General features: G+C 33.8%; 2 protein-coding genes across 4 annotated transcripts; both read left to right on the top strand.

The window, feature by feature from the left end:
* The first annotated feature begins 1,645 nt into the window (after positions 1-1,645).
* LOC102600507 (protein MAK16 homolog) lies at positions 1,646-6,027 on the top strand. 3 transcript variants are annotated; one of them, XM_006354078.2, is made up of 10 exons: positions 1,646-1,756; positions 1,868-1,947; positions 2,036-2,145; positions 2,692-2,810; positions 2,918-3,015; positions 4,071-4,158; positions 4,274-4,408; positions 4,641-4,749; positions 5,298-5,452; positions 5,653-6,027. In XM_006354078.2, exons 2-10 carry the CDS (start codon positions 1,886-1,888, stop codon positions 5,695-5,697), a joined length of 921 nt encoding a protein of 306 aa, XP_006354140.1. In that variant the 5' UTR covers positions 1,646-1,756; positions 1,868-1,885; the 3' UTR covers positions 5,698-6,027. The 3 variants fall into 3 exon arrangements, with proteins under 3 accessions (XP_006354140.1, XP_015167150.1, XP_015167149.1); XM_015311664.1 differs by having other exon boundaries at positions 4,274-4,405; XM_015311663.1 differs by having other exon boundaries at positions 1,650-1,756; positions 1,844-1,947.
* A 959-nt stretch (positions 6,028-6,986) lies between these two features.
* LOC102600835 (serine/arginine-rich SC35-like splicing factor SCL30A) lies at positions 6,987-13,411 on the top strand. Its single transcript, XM_006354079.2, has 6 exons — positions 6,987-7,088; positions 10,337-10,499; positions 10,858-10,935; positions 11,850-12,017; positions 12,272-12,379; positions 12,801-13,411. Exons 2-6 carry the CDS (start codon positions 10,357-10,359, stop codon positions 13,048-13,050), a joined length of 747 nt encoding a protein of 248 aa, XP_006354141.1. The 5' UTR covers positions 6,987-7,088; positions 10,337-10,356; the 3' UTR covers positions 13,051-13,411.
* Positions 13,412-15,471: the final 2,060 nt, after the last annotated feature.

The following is a 15,471-nucleotide window of genomic DNA, read 5'->3' on the forward strand; positions in this document are numbered from 1 at the left end:
TTTATGTATAGTCTAGCAAAATACTATGTGGATGGATCGGAATGGCATGGAGAGTGAGGATTCGGGGGTGGGATGATCAAATGGCGGGTTTTGGGGATGTTGGGTCGTTGGGGAGGAGACAACAAACTTGAAATGTCACTAATGAAACTGTTTTTTCTCCTTTCATTAAAAAAATCATTTTCCTCAATTTTGAGAAGCTTGTTTCCCTAATGTTTTGATCCACCAAATATTTTTCTCCGTACCAAATACACTTTAAAGAAAAAAAGACTTTGTCTAGCAAGTATTTTTAGTTGGTCAAACAAACAAAGAGCTTGTCAAGCAAGTTCTTGAAAAATTCTATCTAAAGAAAAAGAAAATGCAGAGTAAAAGTGGACAAACTTACAAGAAAATGATGGCCACCAATACATAAGTAATATTTTTTTTAAAAAAAATATATGTTATACACATTCCAACCCTTTTACTATAAGGTTATGAACAACCAACCATCATACTACATATTATTCAATTATTTTCTCTTCTTCCATGATTAATTATAGTAAAAACAATTATTTTTGTTGGTGTTGCACATATAAAACTTCAATAGATTTACCCACTATGGGTGAAAATTGAAAAAATATAGAATAAAAAAGTCCACCCACTATGTAATTCACTAAAACAACAATTTATGAACTCTCACCCTATAAAAAGTTTACCTACTAACTAATAATCTAAATTTATTATGAATAGACTATGACAAGGGGGTGAAAGAGGAACGTAGACGTAATTGATAAAGTTGTTATCACGTGGTTAGAAGATTTTGAGTACAAGTTGTATAAATAACTTATTGCAGAAATATAAAAAAGATTGCACACAAAAGATGTGGTACGATCTTTCCTTGAACTCTGCAACTATTATGCCCCTTCTCCGAATCATTCACATAGGGGTTGTTGATTAGCAACTTGCCCATGTGAATTCCAATATTGCAAATTATTAATTTGTTTATTAGACTAATAACAAGTAAATAAATAAATATAACCTTAGTATTTATTGAAATTAGGTTATGAACTTATGATGGGGAGACACTTTTTCACAAGTTGCAAATAACACATTGGTTTGTTCCTCTTTTTGTAAGTAGTTGACTTAGTATTGTCTTCTAATTATTTTTTTGAACCTTTTTATACTATTTTGAATGATGAAAAGTCAAATCTTTTCACGATGTAATTTATATTAGACGAATTTAAAATTTATACTTTACTAGTTTCTACATAACCTCTAGTAACAATTAGATTTATAGTTAGATATTTGTGAATATTTTAACTCAGTGAAAGCATGAAAGGTCACAGGGAGAGTAAACTTCCGATTGATTAACAAAAGATACAAAGTAATAATTTAAAATGTTCTATTATTATTCAAAAGCTGAATGAAGTCCTTCCATTTTAACGCAAACTCGTAAAATGGAATATCTTTTCATTGAAGGCTACATAGAAACTAAAAAGATTAAAAAAATCATATCGAACCAAATTAATTCGGTTCTTCGATTTTTCGTCGGTTTTCATTTTAGTTTTTTTAAGTGTTGGGCCAAAGCCCAACACCCTTATAGCCCAAATATTCAATTCCTAATATTTTAGCCCATACCCGTTAGGGTTTAACTCCATTTGAACCAATTAGGTCATAAACTATTTCCCCTTTCCAATTTTCTCTTTTTTCTCTCTGTGCAAGTAGAGCTGCAGTAATTGGGGAGAAATTCAACTCGAAATTGAGCGATTCGCTATAACTGGTAAGTTTTTATATCTTTCTCCATTTTTTAAGCTAAATTTTGATGTAATTTTCAGCGAAAGTGATAACTTTTTGTGTAATTTGCTAGAGGTTTGAATTTGTCTGTAACTAGGTTTAGAAGTGATAAAAGATGCAACATGATGAGGTTATATGGCAAGTTATCAGACACAAGCATTGCAGTTTCATGGCCAAGTGAGTTCTTTTTTAGTTTTTGAGTTTGCACTTCATATGATATCTGTTAGAGGTTTTTGTTTGATTTTTTTTGTTGCGACATTTACAGGATTGAGACTGGGATATTTTGTCGAAACCCATATAATGTAACTGGGATTTGCAACCGTAGCTCATGTCCTCTGGCTAATAGCCGGTACGCCACCATTCGGGATCATGATGGTACTGATTTGCAGCTTATTTTACTGTAATTGTTGAAATGTTATAAAGATGTTATAGCTTTTGTTTAAATAAAAGAACCCACAAAAAGGTAGCTGCTTTTTTCAAGTTTCAGGTAAAAAAAGAGTAAGAATAAGTAAATGGCCATATATTTGGATTATACTGATTTAATGAATAACTTGGCTGCTACAGGAATGGCCATATATTTGGATTATACTGATTTAATGTTTTTCTTCTGGGTTTTGAGTTATGAATCATGAGGTTAACTTGAAATTTTGTTGATGCGGTAAGTCAATGTGGTTGTCTAAATGTTCTGATATTTATAGTAATCTGTCTAAGGAATCTAGTCTGGTTTCGAAGGCTTCTCCAAGACTGCTTCTTTCTGTATATTTTCTGTGGAAACTGGTACTCTGTAATCATAGGAGTGATTGTGGGTATCTCCAAAGTTTAATCATAAATCATGTACTTTGGTAGAGTTTCTTTTGGATCCTCCGATGAACTCTGGTTGGTGTGCATTTGCTTATTTACTTGTTTTTTTGTGCTATGCAGGAGTATTCTATTTGTACATGAAAACAATAGAAAGGGCTCACATGCCAAACAAACTTTGGGAACGAGTTAAATTGCCAAGAAATTATGAAAAGGCTCTTGAAATCATTGATAAACATTTGGTAATGAAATTAGCTTTTTTTTTTTACTTACTGTTGTATACGTTTTGTTCTTTAATGCAATAACTTCTAACTTCCCTCCTCCATCCTCTCTTTGTCAACTACCACAGATGTATTGGCCTAAGTTTCTTGTGCACAAGGCAAAACAACGTTTAACAAAAATGACTCAGATGCGAATAAGAATGAGGAAACTTGCTTTGAAAACAAGGTTCGACTTCCCTTCTAAGACACTTAATATGCATACACTTATCGATTTATTGGCTTAAATTTTACTTTTTATGGCCTTGAGCATTACTATCGAGGAGTTTAAAGGTGCATGCTTCAAAGTTTTAGATTCTCGTTTGTTTAATTGATCTGCGTCTTCATTCCATTTCACCTTCTCTCACCCTTCTTCCAGAAGAATGAATATAAAACAATTGATTCCCTGGATTCTTCGTTAGTAAAGGTTGGGAGGACGCTTAGATGCAGTACAAGTAGACTTGCAGTTAGATGCTCATCTAATAATCCAGAAGTGAAAGGGAGTGCCCTGCTTTGATTAAAGAAGGTGGGGTTGTGGGGCTTCATCAAAGAGCATTTATTTATTACATCTTCGATAACTATACCAATGGCCTGCGATATTGGATAAGGACATACCCAGTGTATGCAGAATCATAACTATCACAGCTTATCCAGTTGCCCTTTAGTTCCTGGATATGCAGCTAATCATCCGTGAAAGAATTTGCTCTGATACGTTTCTTTAAATTGCATAGTTATTGGTATGGCCATCATTTAACTTGAGTTAAATAGTTCAAGTAACCTTCCTCTATGATCATATCAACGGTCATTGCTTTTGGCAAAGGCCTGGACATCCTTTTATTCCTTCCCATCCAGATTATGTACAACATAATTGCCATAGCTGTAATAGCACTATGTTCGTCCTATGAGTATTTGATATGACAATGAACTTTTTAACAGCTGGGTGGTTTCAAATTCGTTTAGTGGGCTTAACCTCCCATGTCAATTAGGTGTTGCTAGGAGAATATTTCTGTTTCTCTTAATTCAAACTAGTACTTACAAAAAAGCTTGCTTTAAACCAATGAATTAATGGTACCAGTTGTGTTTTTGAGATCATAAACACTCCTATCAACTTTCAATAAGGGGCTTGTTTACTTCCATTTGGTGGTACCACCTCCCCTTTAGGAAATAGATCTTTGCTTATGGATGTTTGACTGTTCACATTTTTCTGCACTAGCTAGTATATGTTTTAATTTGTTGTGTGTCCAGGGAGAAGATAATGACCACACCAAGGAAAGAAACAAAAAGAGAATCTCGGCGACAGGAAAAGGCTGAAAAAGCTGCTCTTCTCGATAAAGTGAGTTTATGCTTGGAATTCGTTCCCTTTTGTTCATGGTAGCTTGTTGTCTTCTTCCTACTTGGTAGATCATCTGGCTATATCCTTTACAATTTATGCCATTTGTATTCTGCAGAATATTGAGAAGGAACTGCTTGAACGCCTTTCAAAAGGAATGTATGGCGACATATACAATTATCCTGAGCAGAAGTATCAAGAGATTCTTGCTAGAGAAGCAGAGCAAGTGGCTAGTGAAGAAGAAGACGAGGAGGTCTTTCTCAAAAGCTTTGTGATATTTTCTCAATATTCCTTGTTTTCCTAGTTTTGCCTTCCTCTCTTGGTTGCTACCCACCCTCCATTTTTTTATTTCTTTTGGGAGTTTGGTGTGAGGGTGTTGTGATTCTAGCTAGTAACTTGGGATTACCCTCCTCTGGTGAAACTTTGGCTGATACAATGAGATTGGTCAATTTATTCATTCTTCTGTTAATGACTGAAATAAACAGGAATTTGAAGTAGAATATGTTGAAGGCTATGAAGATCTTGAAGAAGAAGATGACATTGAAGATTTTGATGGTTTTGGAATTAGAGACAATGGCTTGGATGCTGATACTGGTAATTTCTTGATGGATATGCTCTCCTTTGCTCATCCTGTCTCCCCTTCCCACCGTTCTGTTAGTGCAATATATATTAATGACACTTCATCCTTTAGTGAGGAGGCAATGCGCATATTCAACTCATAACTAACAGCCCCCATAGGTTTACCTAGACACCAGGAAGTAAAAGAATATGCATTTGTATTCTTGTGATGTTTAGTAAGCGTTTAGACAATACTTGGTTCAAGTAGAAAACAAAGAGCATTTGAAGCTGAAAAAGAGTACTAGCTTGTATACTTTATGAAGTTTTCTGCTTTTGAAGTAGAAATCACAAATTTGTAGCGGTCGCATTCTTCTGGTGTATTGTGACTGATACACATATTATATCTTTGGCTGAAGCATGTATTCATGTCTATTATTGTGACAAAGTTGATTTAAAATTAATAATTGTGAACTAGTTGTGTATGATCAGAATCTTGTGTTTCTTATCTAAAGCTTGTCTGGTAATGTTAATCCTTGTCTATGCTTTATATATATACTCGTCTAATGTGGGAATCACTCCACTAGGAGACGATGATGATGATGACGACGATGACGATGACGAAGAAGCTGTTACAGTTCATCGGAAGAGTGGTGGAAAAGATTCTGCTTTAGCTAGAAGAAGAGCTGAGAAAGATGATCCAAGTGCCAAAGCAAAGAAAAAGGCGAAAGTACTCGTGGAGGTAAAAATTACTAACACATATTTGTTTCCTAACATATAATAAACTGTTGTGGTTGGGTTCTTCCCAAGATCCCGTGCATAGCGTGAACTTAGTGCACGAGACTGCCCTTAATTTTGTTTCCTATTGTGTACTGCTTTACTGCACACTTAATTCTTGTTTTTGTTTTGAAAAAAATCATTTTTTTGTTATTTATCTCCTAGGTTGAGCACGACGATACAAGTGCAAGACAGACAACAGTACAATGAGAGCTTGCTTTTTAAGTGGCACGGCAAAAAGATTTGGTTGGACACAAATGTTACGCGAAGAGATAGAACAAACTGGATCGTACTAAATTTTGATATTGTTGTAACAAAATTTTTGTGGTAATTGTTCGTATTTTCGAGTAGAAAATAGAAAAAAAAGAACTCTTGGGCTGGGCCAAATCTGTTTTGGTTAGGCCCATAATCAGCTTGGGTTGTGATCTTTAGGCCCATAACACAATGGCTGGAAGAAATGATTTTGTATTACTCATCTCATTACCTTATTTTCCCCTTCATCTTGCCCTTGCTCTATGAAAAGTTCCATTTTATTTTTAACAATTGACTTTGGTGTGATCGTATTGTTAACTTATTTTTCCATTACTTTGCCCTACACACTACAATAAGAGGAAGGGACAATTTTTTTTTTTTTTTTAACTTATATGTTCTGGATCACAGTTTATTTTCTTTATCGGGTGTTGAATAGGTTATTTGTACATGTTAAATAATTTTTTTAAAATCAAATACAAGGCTTGAATCAAAGTTATTAGGTTTTGTTGAATTCGTAACTACCATGACTCCATCCCTAGGTGCAATTTATTTGAAACATTGTAGTTATTATCAAGACAATACAATATGATACATTATAATACTGTATGAAGCAACAATTCAAGCACTTTCTAACATCTTTGTTTTGATGTTTGTTATCCATTGTATTGTTAGATAAAACACAATGTTTTTTTTATTATTTAAATTTAATTGCATCGTATAGTTAAATCCATCGTTAGTTAACATTGAAAAGTTTCATTTTGTGACGTTCAATTTGATGTGATCGTATCGTCATCTTAATTTTTCTTTCCTTTTGAGCTGATGGTCTTTCAAAAACAACTCTCTACCTTAGAGAGGTAGTGGTAAGACCTTCCTACAGTATATCCTCCTCATAGCTTGCTTTTGCAGAATTTCACCGAATATATTGTTGTTGTGGTGATCCTATTCAATTTCGAACACTATTTTTTTTTTAATAGTATTTATCATTAAAATTATTAATATATGACATTATGTAACGACAAAAAATGATATAATATATCCAAACATTGTATTAATTAAAATAATACGATACAATAAAACACACGATAAGAATAGCAAAAACATTTTTTGTATAAGAGCAAAGGGGGGGGGGGTCGGATTTAAATACAATAAAACTTTTGGGGTACAAAAATGATTTTCACCTAAATTGGAGACCATGAAGGGAAAACTATACAACTTTATATAGCCCCTTTTTCCCTTCTCATCTGCCAATAAGAAATCGTTGTTTGCCCTATTAGGTGCAAACTTTTCTCTATCCGCCGTCACCTAATTTGTGAATCTATACTCAAATTCAGCTTATTGTTTTTTCATAGGTATAAGAAAATCCTCTCAAATCTCATTCTATTCAATGTTTTAGTTAAGTTTTGTTGAAAACTATCATGGGTTTCTTTGAATCTTGATGTTGTAAAGTTTTTTAAAAAAAAAACATTTTCTTTCTCTTTTTCTTGTGGGTTTTGCTTATCATGATTGTTTGTTATGTGGGTATGTGTTAGAATTGTTAATTAGCTTTTGGGTTGTTGCAAGTTAGGATTTTTGTTAAGATCTTGTGAACTGTAATGAACTAATTACCTATTTCTATACTTGTTCTATCTGGGTTTTGCTTAGAATGGTTGTTTGTTATGTGGGTATGTGTTAGAATTGTTAATTAGCTTTGGGTTGTAGCAAGTTGGGTTTTTAATTAAGATCTTGTGAACTGAAATGGACTAATTACCTATTTCTATACTTGTTCTATGTGGGTTTGCTTAGAATGATTGTTTGTTATGTGGTTATGTGTTAGAATTGTTAATTAGCTTTTGGGTTGTTGCAAGTTTTTTTTTTTTTAAGATCTTGTGAGCTGAAATGGACTAATTACTATTTCTGTACTTTGTTCTATCTGGGTTTTGCTTAGAATGATTCTTTGTCGTGTGGGTATGTGTTAGAATTGTTAATTAGCTTTTGGGTTGATGCAAGTTGGGATATTTGTTAAGATATTGTGAACTAAAATGGACTAATCACCTATTTCTATACTCTGTAGGAGTCTTTTAGTCTATCTAGTGATTTGTATGCCATTAGGAAATGTAGAGAGGTTCTAGTGTTACAAAACCTCAAATTATTTGTGGTGGAATCGGTCTATATGGAGCAAAATGGATTGTCCCTGACTAGTTGGGGTTGAGGGGTAGGTGTTCTTGTATAGTGGATGTATAGCGGATGCACAAGCGAGGTCACGGGTTTGAGCTGTGGAAACAGCCTCTTGCATTCAGAAATGCAGTGTTCTTTTTGGGGTTTTAGTTTTTGCTATATCAGTGTGTGGTTAAGATCTTGATTCGATGGAAGTTAGAAAGCTAAGGTGTTTCTGGAAGATTCTGTTTATAGACTGAGTCCTTAGTGAAGAACCTGTGGTGTGTCAAATATTGGGAGTAACTTTAGGTGCTAGAAGCTCGATGCTTCCAAACTTTTAGCTTTCTCCTCTTTGCAGTGGTTTAATTGCTTTTTGGTGTGCACATTGAAATTGAAAGAGTGAGTTTTTATGCTGGGATTGTCTAATGGGGGAAGTGCCAAATCTTACCTTATTTTCCTTTTTGTTGATTGTAGCTTTTAAGGAGCTGCATAGTGAGCCTGTTTGTTATTTGATGATTGTGAATTGTGAATTTAAATGTTGTTACTTAACTAGTTATTTGTGTGTACATTTTACACATACTTGCAAAAAACTTGCATTAGCTTGATTGCTTCTCTTTAATGTCGTGGAAGACAGCCATATTGAATCCACATGCACACTGATTTTCTTTAAATACTATTTTATGCTATAGTTGTTTTTTCACTTTTTTTTGTAACTTTTTTTTGCTCTGAGCACACCTTTTATGAGGTAATGATGTCCATTTTAATTTTTTTTATGGGTGTTGGAGAAGTATATGATGATCATTACAACTTGGAATGCTGATATGACAGCAACTTGTTTTGTATTCGTACTGTCTGATCACTTCTGCAGCTACCGCCAAGATTGTTTATTGTCAATTATTCTTAATGTTTCTTTGAAGTGATTTGACTACATTTTTATCGTCTTTGCACTTATACATATGTTTTAGTTTCAAACTGAACCAGAAACTGTCAGTGGACTCCTTGAGTTTCCTGTTATTTGTTGTTCAAAATCTTCTTTTTTTCTTATTACTCAAGAGAACGAGATGATGAATATTATATTGTCATGACTGTTGTATGATACCATTCATCATGTATTCGTACTGGCTGATCGTTCTTCTTGAATTATATTTTCGTCTTGGAGTTTTTATTAATATCTGGTTTTCATTTTTATTTTGGGATTTAAAATGTATTCCTTGAACTATTACTTTTTGAGTATTGCTTAACTATTGAAATCTTTTCAGTCATATTTACGTATCACATTCTGAACCAACCATCAATTTGGAGAATGAGATGATGAGTGTTATACAAGTTTGATAGCTGATATGATGGCGTATTATCATGTATTAGCTCTAGCTGATCATTCTCTCTTGGGCGACTTAAATTGGTTCTTCCTGTGTGTTGAGTAGTCTTGTTAATGCATTTGATTGACATGCTTTAACGACCGGTCGATCTCTACCTTATACAAGTTAAAATATTAAATGACTTGTCTTCACACTTTTACCTTTTGACATTTTATCCTCCTAATATGTAGTTCTTAAGCCAATTTTTTGCTTGTTGACGCACCTTTTTAACATGAAATAGGTCAATATGGTTGTTGATTGAGAATGATATGATGAACTTCATACTAGTGATTGCTGCTGATATGATGGCATTTTATCATGTATTAGCTCTAGCTGATCATTCTCTTTTGTGTGACTTAAATTGGTTCCTCCTGTGTGTTGAGAGTAGTCTTGTTATTGCATTTTATTGATATGCTGCAATGACTGGTCAATCTCTACCTTACACAAGATATACACACAATTTAAAATATTAAATGAATTGTCTTCATACTTTTACCTTGACATTTTATCCTCCTAATATGGAGTAGTTCTAAAGGCAAATTTTTAATTGTTGACGCTCTTCTTTAACATGAAGTAGCTCAATATGGTTGTGGATTGAGAATGATATGATGAACTTCATACTAGTGATTGCTGATATGATGGCATTTTATCATGTATTAGCTCTAGCTGATCATTCTCTTTCTGTCCACTCTAATTTTGTTTCCTTGAATTGGTTTCCTTTTTTTTTTACCTAACATTATAATATCTTAGCTCTTGACTTGAATAATTAATTTCCTGGTTTTCTTCACATCTGATGGGAAATGTTGGGCTTTTTCCCTCCGTTGTTTTGTTGTTTGCCTTGAAAGAGAATTTTCTATGGTGCAATCTCATGTTTATTTGAATAATTTAACTAGACTGTAGCAAGGATGTGAGTAGTTGGGGATATTTACTGTATCTTCTCTTATTTGAAATATCTGAGTAGACATGCTTTGGCTTTTCTCAAGGAGTGTAGTTGCCTTTTGTTATCATCCTTCTTTTGCATCCTCAGTGTGGTTTATGTATTGGTTTATCTAATGAATTTTATTTTTGTACAAGAGCTTCCTCACTCATTTCTGTACTGTGGACAGATTAAATTGATTCTGTTGGAATGAGGAGGAGAAGTTACAGCCCATCACCACAGAGAGGTTATGGCAGAAGAGGAAGGAGTCCGAGTCCCAGAGGTCGATATGGTGGTCATAGTAGTGATGGTCCGACTAGTCTTTTAGTTCGAAACCTTCGCCATGATTGTCGGTATGCACTAATGAGTGTCCTCAAATTTATGATATGTTTGAAGTATTCCATGTCTTCCTTTTGCCACTTCATTCCCGAATTGCTATATCAGTTTTTAGTGATTTTGAGCTTGTAACCGATCATGTAGATATATTACTTTTATAGAAAATTCTCAGATGATTCTTATCTTGAGGCTATGTCCATAGTGAAGCGGGCCAAGATGACAAATTGTTGGTATAAGCAGAAACAGTTGTTGAAAAATCATGCTGTTAGGATTCAAGAAATATAATTGTGTTACTTCCCTTCATTGTATTACATTACCAGTAGACTTGTAGTACTTTTATAAATTGGTACCCCACAGTTTACTGCTTGCATGCAGGCCAGAAGACCTCAGAAGGCCGTTTGGGCAATTTGGCCCTGTGAAGGATATTTACTTGCCAAAGGACTACTACACTGGGTGAGCTTGTTTTGCATGTGATTATTCATCTGCTCAATTCTTCTGGTCTCAGAAGGAAGAAGAAAGAAAAAAAGAGCGGAGTCTCTCTCTCTCTGACCAAATATTCTTTATTTACAGTCAAGCTCCGTTCTGCTGAAAAATAAATATTGAAGATTTTATTTTTCTAGCACACATTGTTTGGTACCAATATCCCCGTTAATGGATTTGGCTAAATTTTGTTTGTCGGTGATACCATAAAGTTTTTTCCTTCTTAAAATTTGTTGGTTAATTTTTTTGTTGTTAGAAACCGGCCTGTGCTTTTATTAAATTGTGAAATTTAGCAGCGAAACTAAGAGTCTTGAAGACTTCAATCAAGTAATAAGCATTCTGTTGACACATTGAAGTAGTAAGAGTTCTTGACATCAATCAGGTAGTAAGAGTTGAAGGTGATGTTAATGGTAGTGAAGATTTGAAGGAATTTGGATTTGAATACAATGTGAAGATTTCAAGATTTCAAGTCTTGAAGAATTTCAAGTCATCTTTAAACTGATACATTCAAGGTCAGCAGCCATGTGCTTGCTTATGTGCTTATGAAGACGTTATATTTTGGTGGGATTATTTGAATTTGTGCTGTTTTAACTTTGTTACGGTTTAGGCTAGTTCTTTGCTTTCCTCAATATATCTCTTAGAATCTAGTTCCCCAATATTTGTTCTTGATCAGTCCTTATGGGGGTTTGGTGGAATTGCTAGCGCTTGACAAATTTGATTCTTTAACCCTTATTGGCCTTATATTCACAGATTGGGTCTTACCTTTTAAACTCCGATCAGATGACTGTAGCTAGGGTGTCTTATATTCTGATCGCCTGCCGAACACCATATTGTTTGAGAAATCTCTGTTCTAAATCTGTTCTTGTGTTCCCACCTCTTTTTCACAGTGAACCACGAGGCTTTGGATTTGTCCAGTTTGTGGATCCTGCTGATGCTGCAGATGCCAAGTATCAGATGGATGGACAAGGTTTTCAAGGTCGGCAACTGACTGTGGTTTTTGCCGAGGAAAACAGGAAAAAACCTACTGAAATGAGATCTAGGGAACGCAGTGGAAGGTAATACTTTGTATTTCATTTGCTAATATCATATTAGTCCATTTAAATTCTGTCTTGAGTAGTCCTTATTGTCTCGTGTAGTGGTGGAAGTTTCCTGTGTCTTTCATGACAGTATTCTACTTTGGCTTTGATGTTTGAAAGTAAAACATTAAGTAGTCTACATTGTTATAAAATTATCTGTCCCTTTTGACTTTGTAAATGATTGGCTGATTATTTTGGATTTGGATATTCATTTAGTTTGATTTTCTTGCCAGTCATAGGAGTAGCCGCAGCCATGATCGGAGACGTACTCCACCTTCACGGTATGCAAGAGCAGGATCACACAGCCGTGATTACTCTCCCAAGAGAAGGCAGTACTCGAGGTATGCAATGTTACTCATATTTGTTGTTTGTTTAATTAAAGGGGCTCTAGATTGTAATAATGATGCGCTTCCAACAACCAGCCAGGCATTTCAGACACTATCTTTGGTATTAAGTTCATTTTTTTGTTTTATTGCGTGCATCGTCTGATTCATTTAGCTGATAAAGCATGCTGCCTGTTTTATGATACTATCCATTGTTTGCTTGTTAAAATTCATATTTTGAACTTGTTTATACTGCCTGCAAGTTGGTCCTAGGAAGTTAATCAGACATTTTAGAAATTCGCTTGCCCTATGTACTACCCTTTTATTGTTTTAGCTCTTTTTTCACATCCTTTGAGACAACAGTAAGTTATACAAGCTATTAGTCTGTTTATCTCTATCCCATCTAATTTCCACTTGATGATTTACTTCTACTTTGCAGGTCTGTCTCACCTGAAGAGAAAAGATACAGTCGTGAGAGGTCATATTCACGATCCCCTCCTTGTGACCTTTCTCCTCCACCACATAATGGGTCAAGGAGTCGCAGTCAAACTCCAGTCAGAGAGCGCCCACCATATAATGGCAGTCCAAGGAGCCGTAGCAGAAGTCCAGTTAGGAGGGAGCGTTCTCCGGTTAGGGGTCACAGCAGGAGCCCTAGTAGGAGCCCTGGTTGTGCTCCCTACTCGCCATGACCCAAACTGCAATGCGTCTCCATGATACTGAGCTCTATATCTTTAGTAGATTAATGTTGTAATATGGATCTATCTATTTGTACGACTCTCTGGTGTTGTTTCTAAACTCGAGTAGAACTTAAAGTTGGCATTGGCAACAGATTTTAGACTCGTGCAGTATACTACATCAATTTGGATTGTTCGTGCCATTGGATGGTCTTTGAAATATGTTGTGCGCTCATTACTGTTGAGTTAATGCATTTAGTGCTTTTTGGACATGTGTGTTTTGTTCAAAGAAGTGCATTCATCATCAGTTGTATTTAACCTAGAATTTTGAAGGTTTGGAGTTACTGTCTAAACTCTTATTATTATCGCGATATAACTTGTTCTCTATAGAAATTACTCATGAAACTTACGATTTAGAAGATTTTTGAATCTTGTGCTTTGTTTTTTTGGAGTTAGAAATTGTATATATTAATGATGTTTTTGTCACTGCTAAATATGTTTGAATCTTGTGAAGTGATACATATTGATTTTCATAATTTTGACACTCTTAAGTGATCTAATATTTGGTTGGTCAATTGGAAATAGCCTGGTGATTGATACTCAGCATTGAGGAATTTCATTTTTTTGGTGATTAGAGGTCTACAAAAATGAATTCATGATTATAAGCGTTCTTTGCATGTATTAGTATATGCTGACTTTTTGAATTTGGTTGATAAGACTCCAATTGACGTGTAATTTGGTTGGTCCATCGAAAATGATACGAGGTTATGAAATAAGAATTCAGGATTATCTAGACTTGTAAGATGTATTAGTCTATGAATATTTTGAATTATGTTTGACCGATTCTATTTTACGTGAGCCATTTGTAGACTACCTAGGAAATGATATACATTACCTCTGCAGGATTGGCGTCACCCTTATGGAGTTTCATGATTACAAAACACTCATTTAAGATTATCTAAGCTTTTCATGTGTATTAAATCGACGAATTTACAGAATATGACTCACTGACTTTGTTTGACCCTATTTTTTGTGTTTATTTGAAACGATCTAGTGAATGATGCTCATTGTTTCCTTCTTTTTGTCTTCGGATCACAAAATAAGAATTTAAGATTATCTTAATTTTTCGGGTGAGCACATGGTTCCTGACAAAAAGATGAAAGGAAATATGTCTAGAATTTGAAAAAAAGAAATATCAACAAAATGTGAATGATGTTGGCCATTATTGAGAAATTGTCACTTTCCAACTTGTATTATTTGTGTACCTTGGCTAAATTTTTGCAAACATTTTGACCAAGTTAATGACTTTCCTCTCATTATTAATCCAATCTTATAATATAAAAAAAAGTCATAAAATTACTTGGCCGTTAATTAAAATTTTAAAATTAACAAATAAAAATGGAGGTAGTAGTAATATAGACTAGGCTAATGAATGAATTTTTATAATTCTAGTTTCATCACTCTGAGGATTAAATAGGGACATGTGACACAATCTTATCCGTTGATCCAATATTCAATAAATATCGGGTCGGTGGATAAGATTATGACACATGTATGTCCGTTAGTATAAAGGGTATATATGCTCTAGTTTTTGAACGTCAGAGGCACCAGTGTTTCAAAAATATGACGAAAAATATCTACATACCATTTACGATAGTTCAGGTATGTTTATTCTTTTTCCCTTTTTGAATTTATATTTGAATTCTAGAGAGTAGAGACCATGGCTCCATAGGTCCCCACACATGCTTAGTTGTCTTCAACTAAAGAAAAGAAATAAATAAAAAATTTATTCATAAAATATTCAATCATTCTTCCACATAGACTTTTCACATTTTTTTTAACCTCAACCTGAAATTGTTGATTCATTTCTTTTGAGAGGTAAATACACCAAAAGTCATTATACTCCGCCGGTTTCAAAATAGTTATCATGTTTTATTTTTTAAAATATGAATTTAAAATTATAAATTAAAATATCCAATTATCGAAAAATTATAAAAAAGATATTATTTATAAATTATGAATTTTTAATTTATACTATTTAAATCTCAAAAAAAATATTATAATAAATATTTTGAAATAAAGGGAGTAGTACTTTTTATTTTTTACTTACTTATTAAAAAATATAAAATAAGAGAGGTTTAATTTATACTATTTAAATCTCAAAAAAAATATTATAATAAATATTTTGAAATGAAGGGAGTAGTACTTTTTATAATAAAATAAGAGAAGAATTTAAGGGAATTTAAGCTAGATACACGGCTAAAATCTTGATGTGTCATCAAAATCTGTCACATTTTTCAAGAATCTTCAGATCTAGAGAAGAAAAAAAAAGTGAAAAAAGTTTTTTTTTTTTTTTGTACTTTTTTCATATTGCTAGTAGAAAAACAAGAATTGTATAGTGTGTATAGATGTGTAAAGTTCTAGAATTGAGGTTTG

This window comes from Solanum tuberosum, unplaced genomic scaffold (assembly GCF_000226075.1).
Source record: "Solanum tuberosum cultivar DM 1-3 516 R44 unplaced genomic scaffold, SolTub_3.0 scf00172, whole genome shotgun sequence".
Taxonomy (NCBI): Eukaryota; Viridiplantae; Streptophyta; class Magnoliopsida; order Solanales; family Solanaceae; genus Solanum; species Solanum tuberosum.

What these genes read in the sequence shown, in the direction of transcription:
- LOC102600835 (XM_006354079.2), top strand. Translation starts at nt 10,357, where the DNA reads ATGAGGAGGAGAAGTTACAGCCCATCACCACAGAGAGGTTATGGCAGA. An exon ending in AACCTTCGCCATGATTGTCG is followed by an intron (nt 10,500 to 10,857) that starts GTATGCACTAAT and finishes GCTTGCATGCAG; the next exon opens with GCCAGAAGACCTCAGAAGGC. An exon ending in TCTAGGGAACGCAGTGGAAG is followed by an intron (nt 12,018 to 12,271) that starts GTAATACTTTGT and finishes TTTTCTTGCCAG; the next exon opens with TCATAGGAGTAGCCGCAGCC.
- LOC102600507 (XM_006354078.2), top strand. Translation starts at nt 1,886, where the DNA reads ATGCAACATGATGAGGTTATATGGCAAGTTATCAGACACAAGCATTGC. An exon ending in CATTGCAGTTTCATGGCCAA is followed by an intron (nt 1,948 to 2,035) that starts GTGAGTTCTTTT and finishes CGACATTTACAG; the next exon opens with GATTGAGACTGGGATATTTT. An exon ending in TGGCTTGGATGCTGATACTG is followed by an intron (nt 4,750 to 5,297) that starts GTAATTTCTTGA and finishes TCACTCCACTAG; the next exon opens with GAGACGATGATGATGATGAC.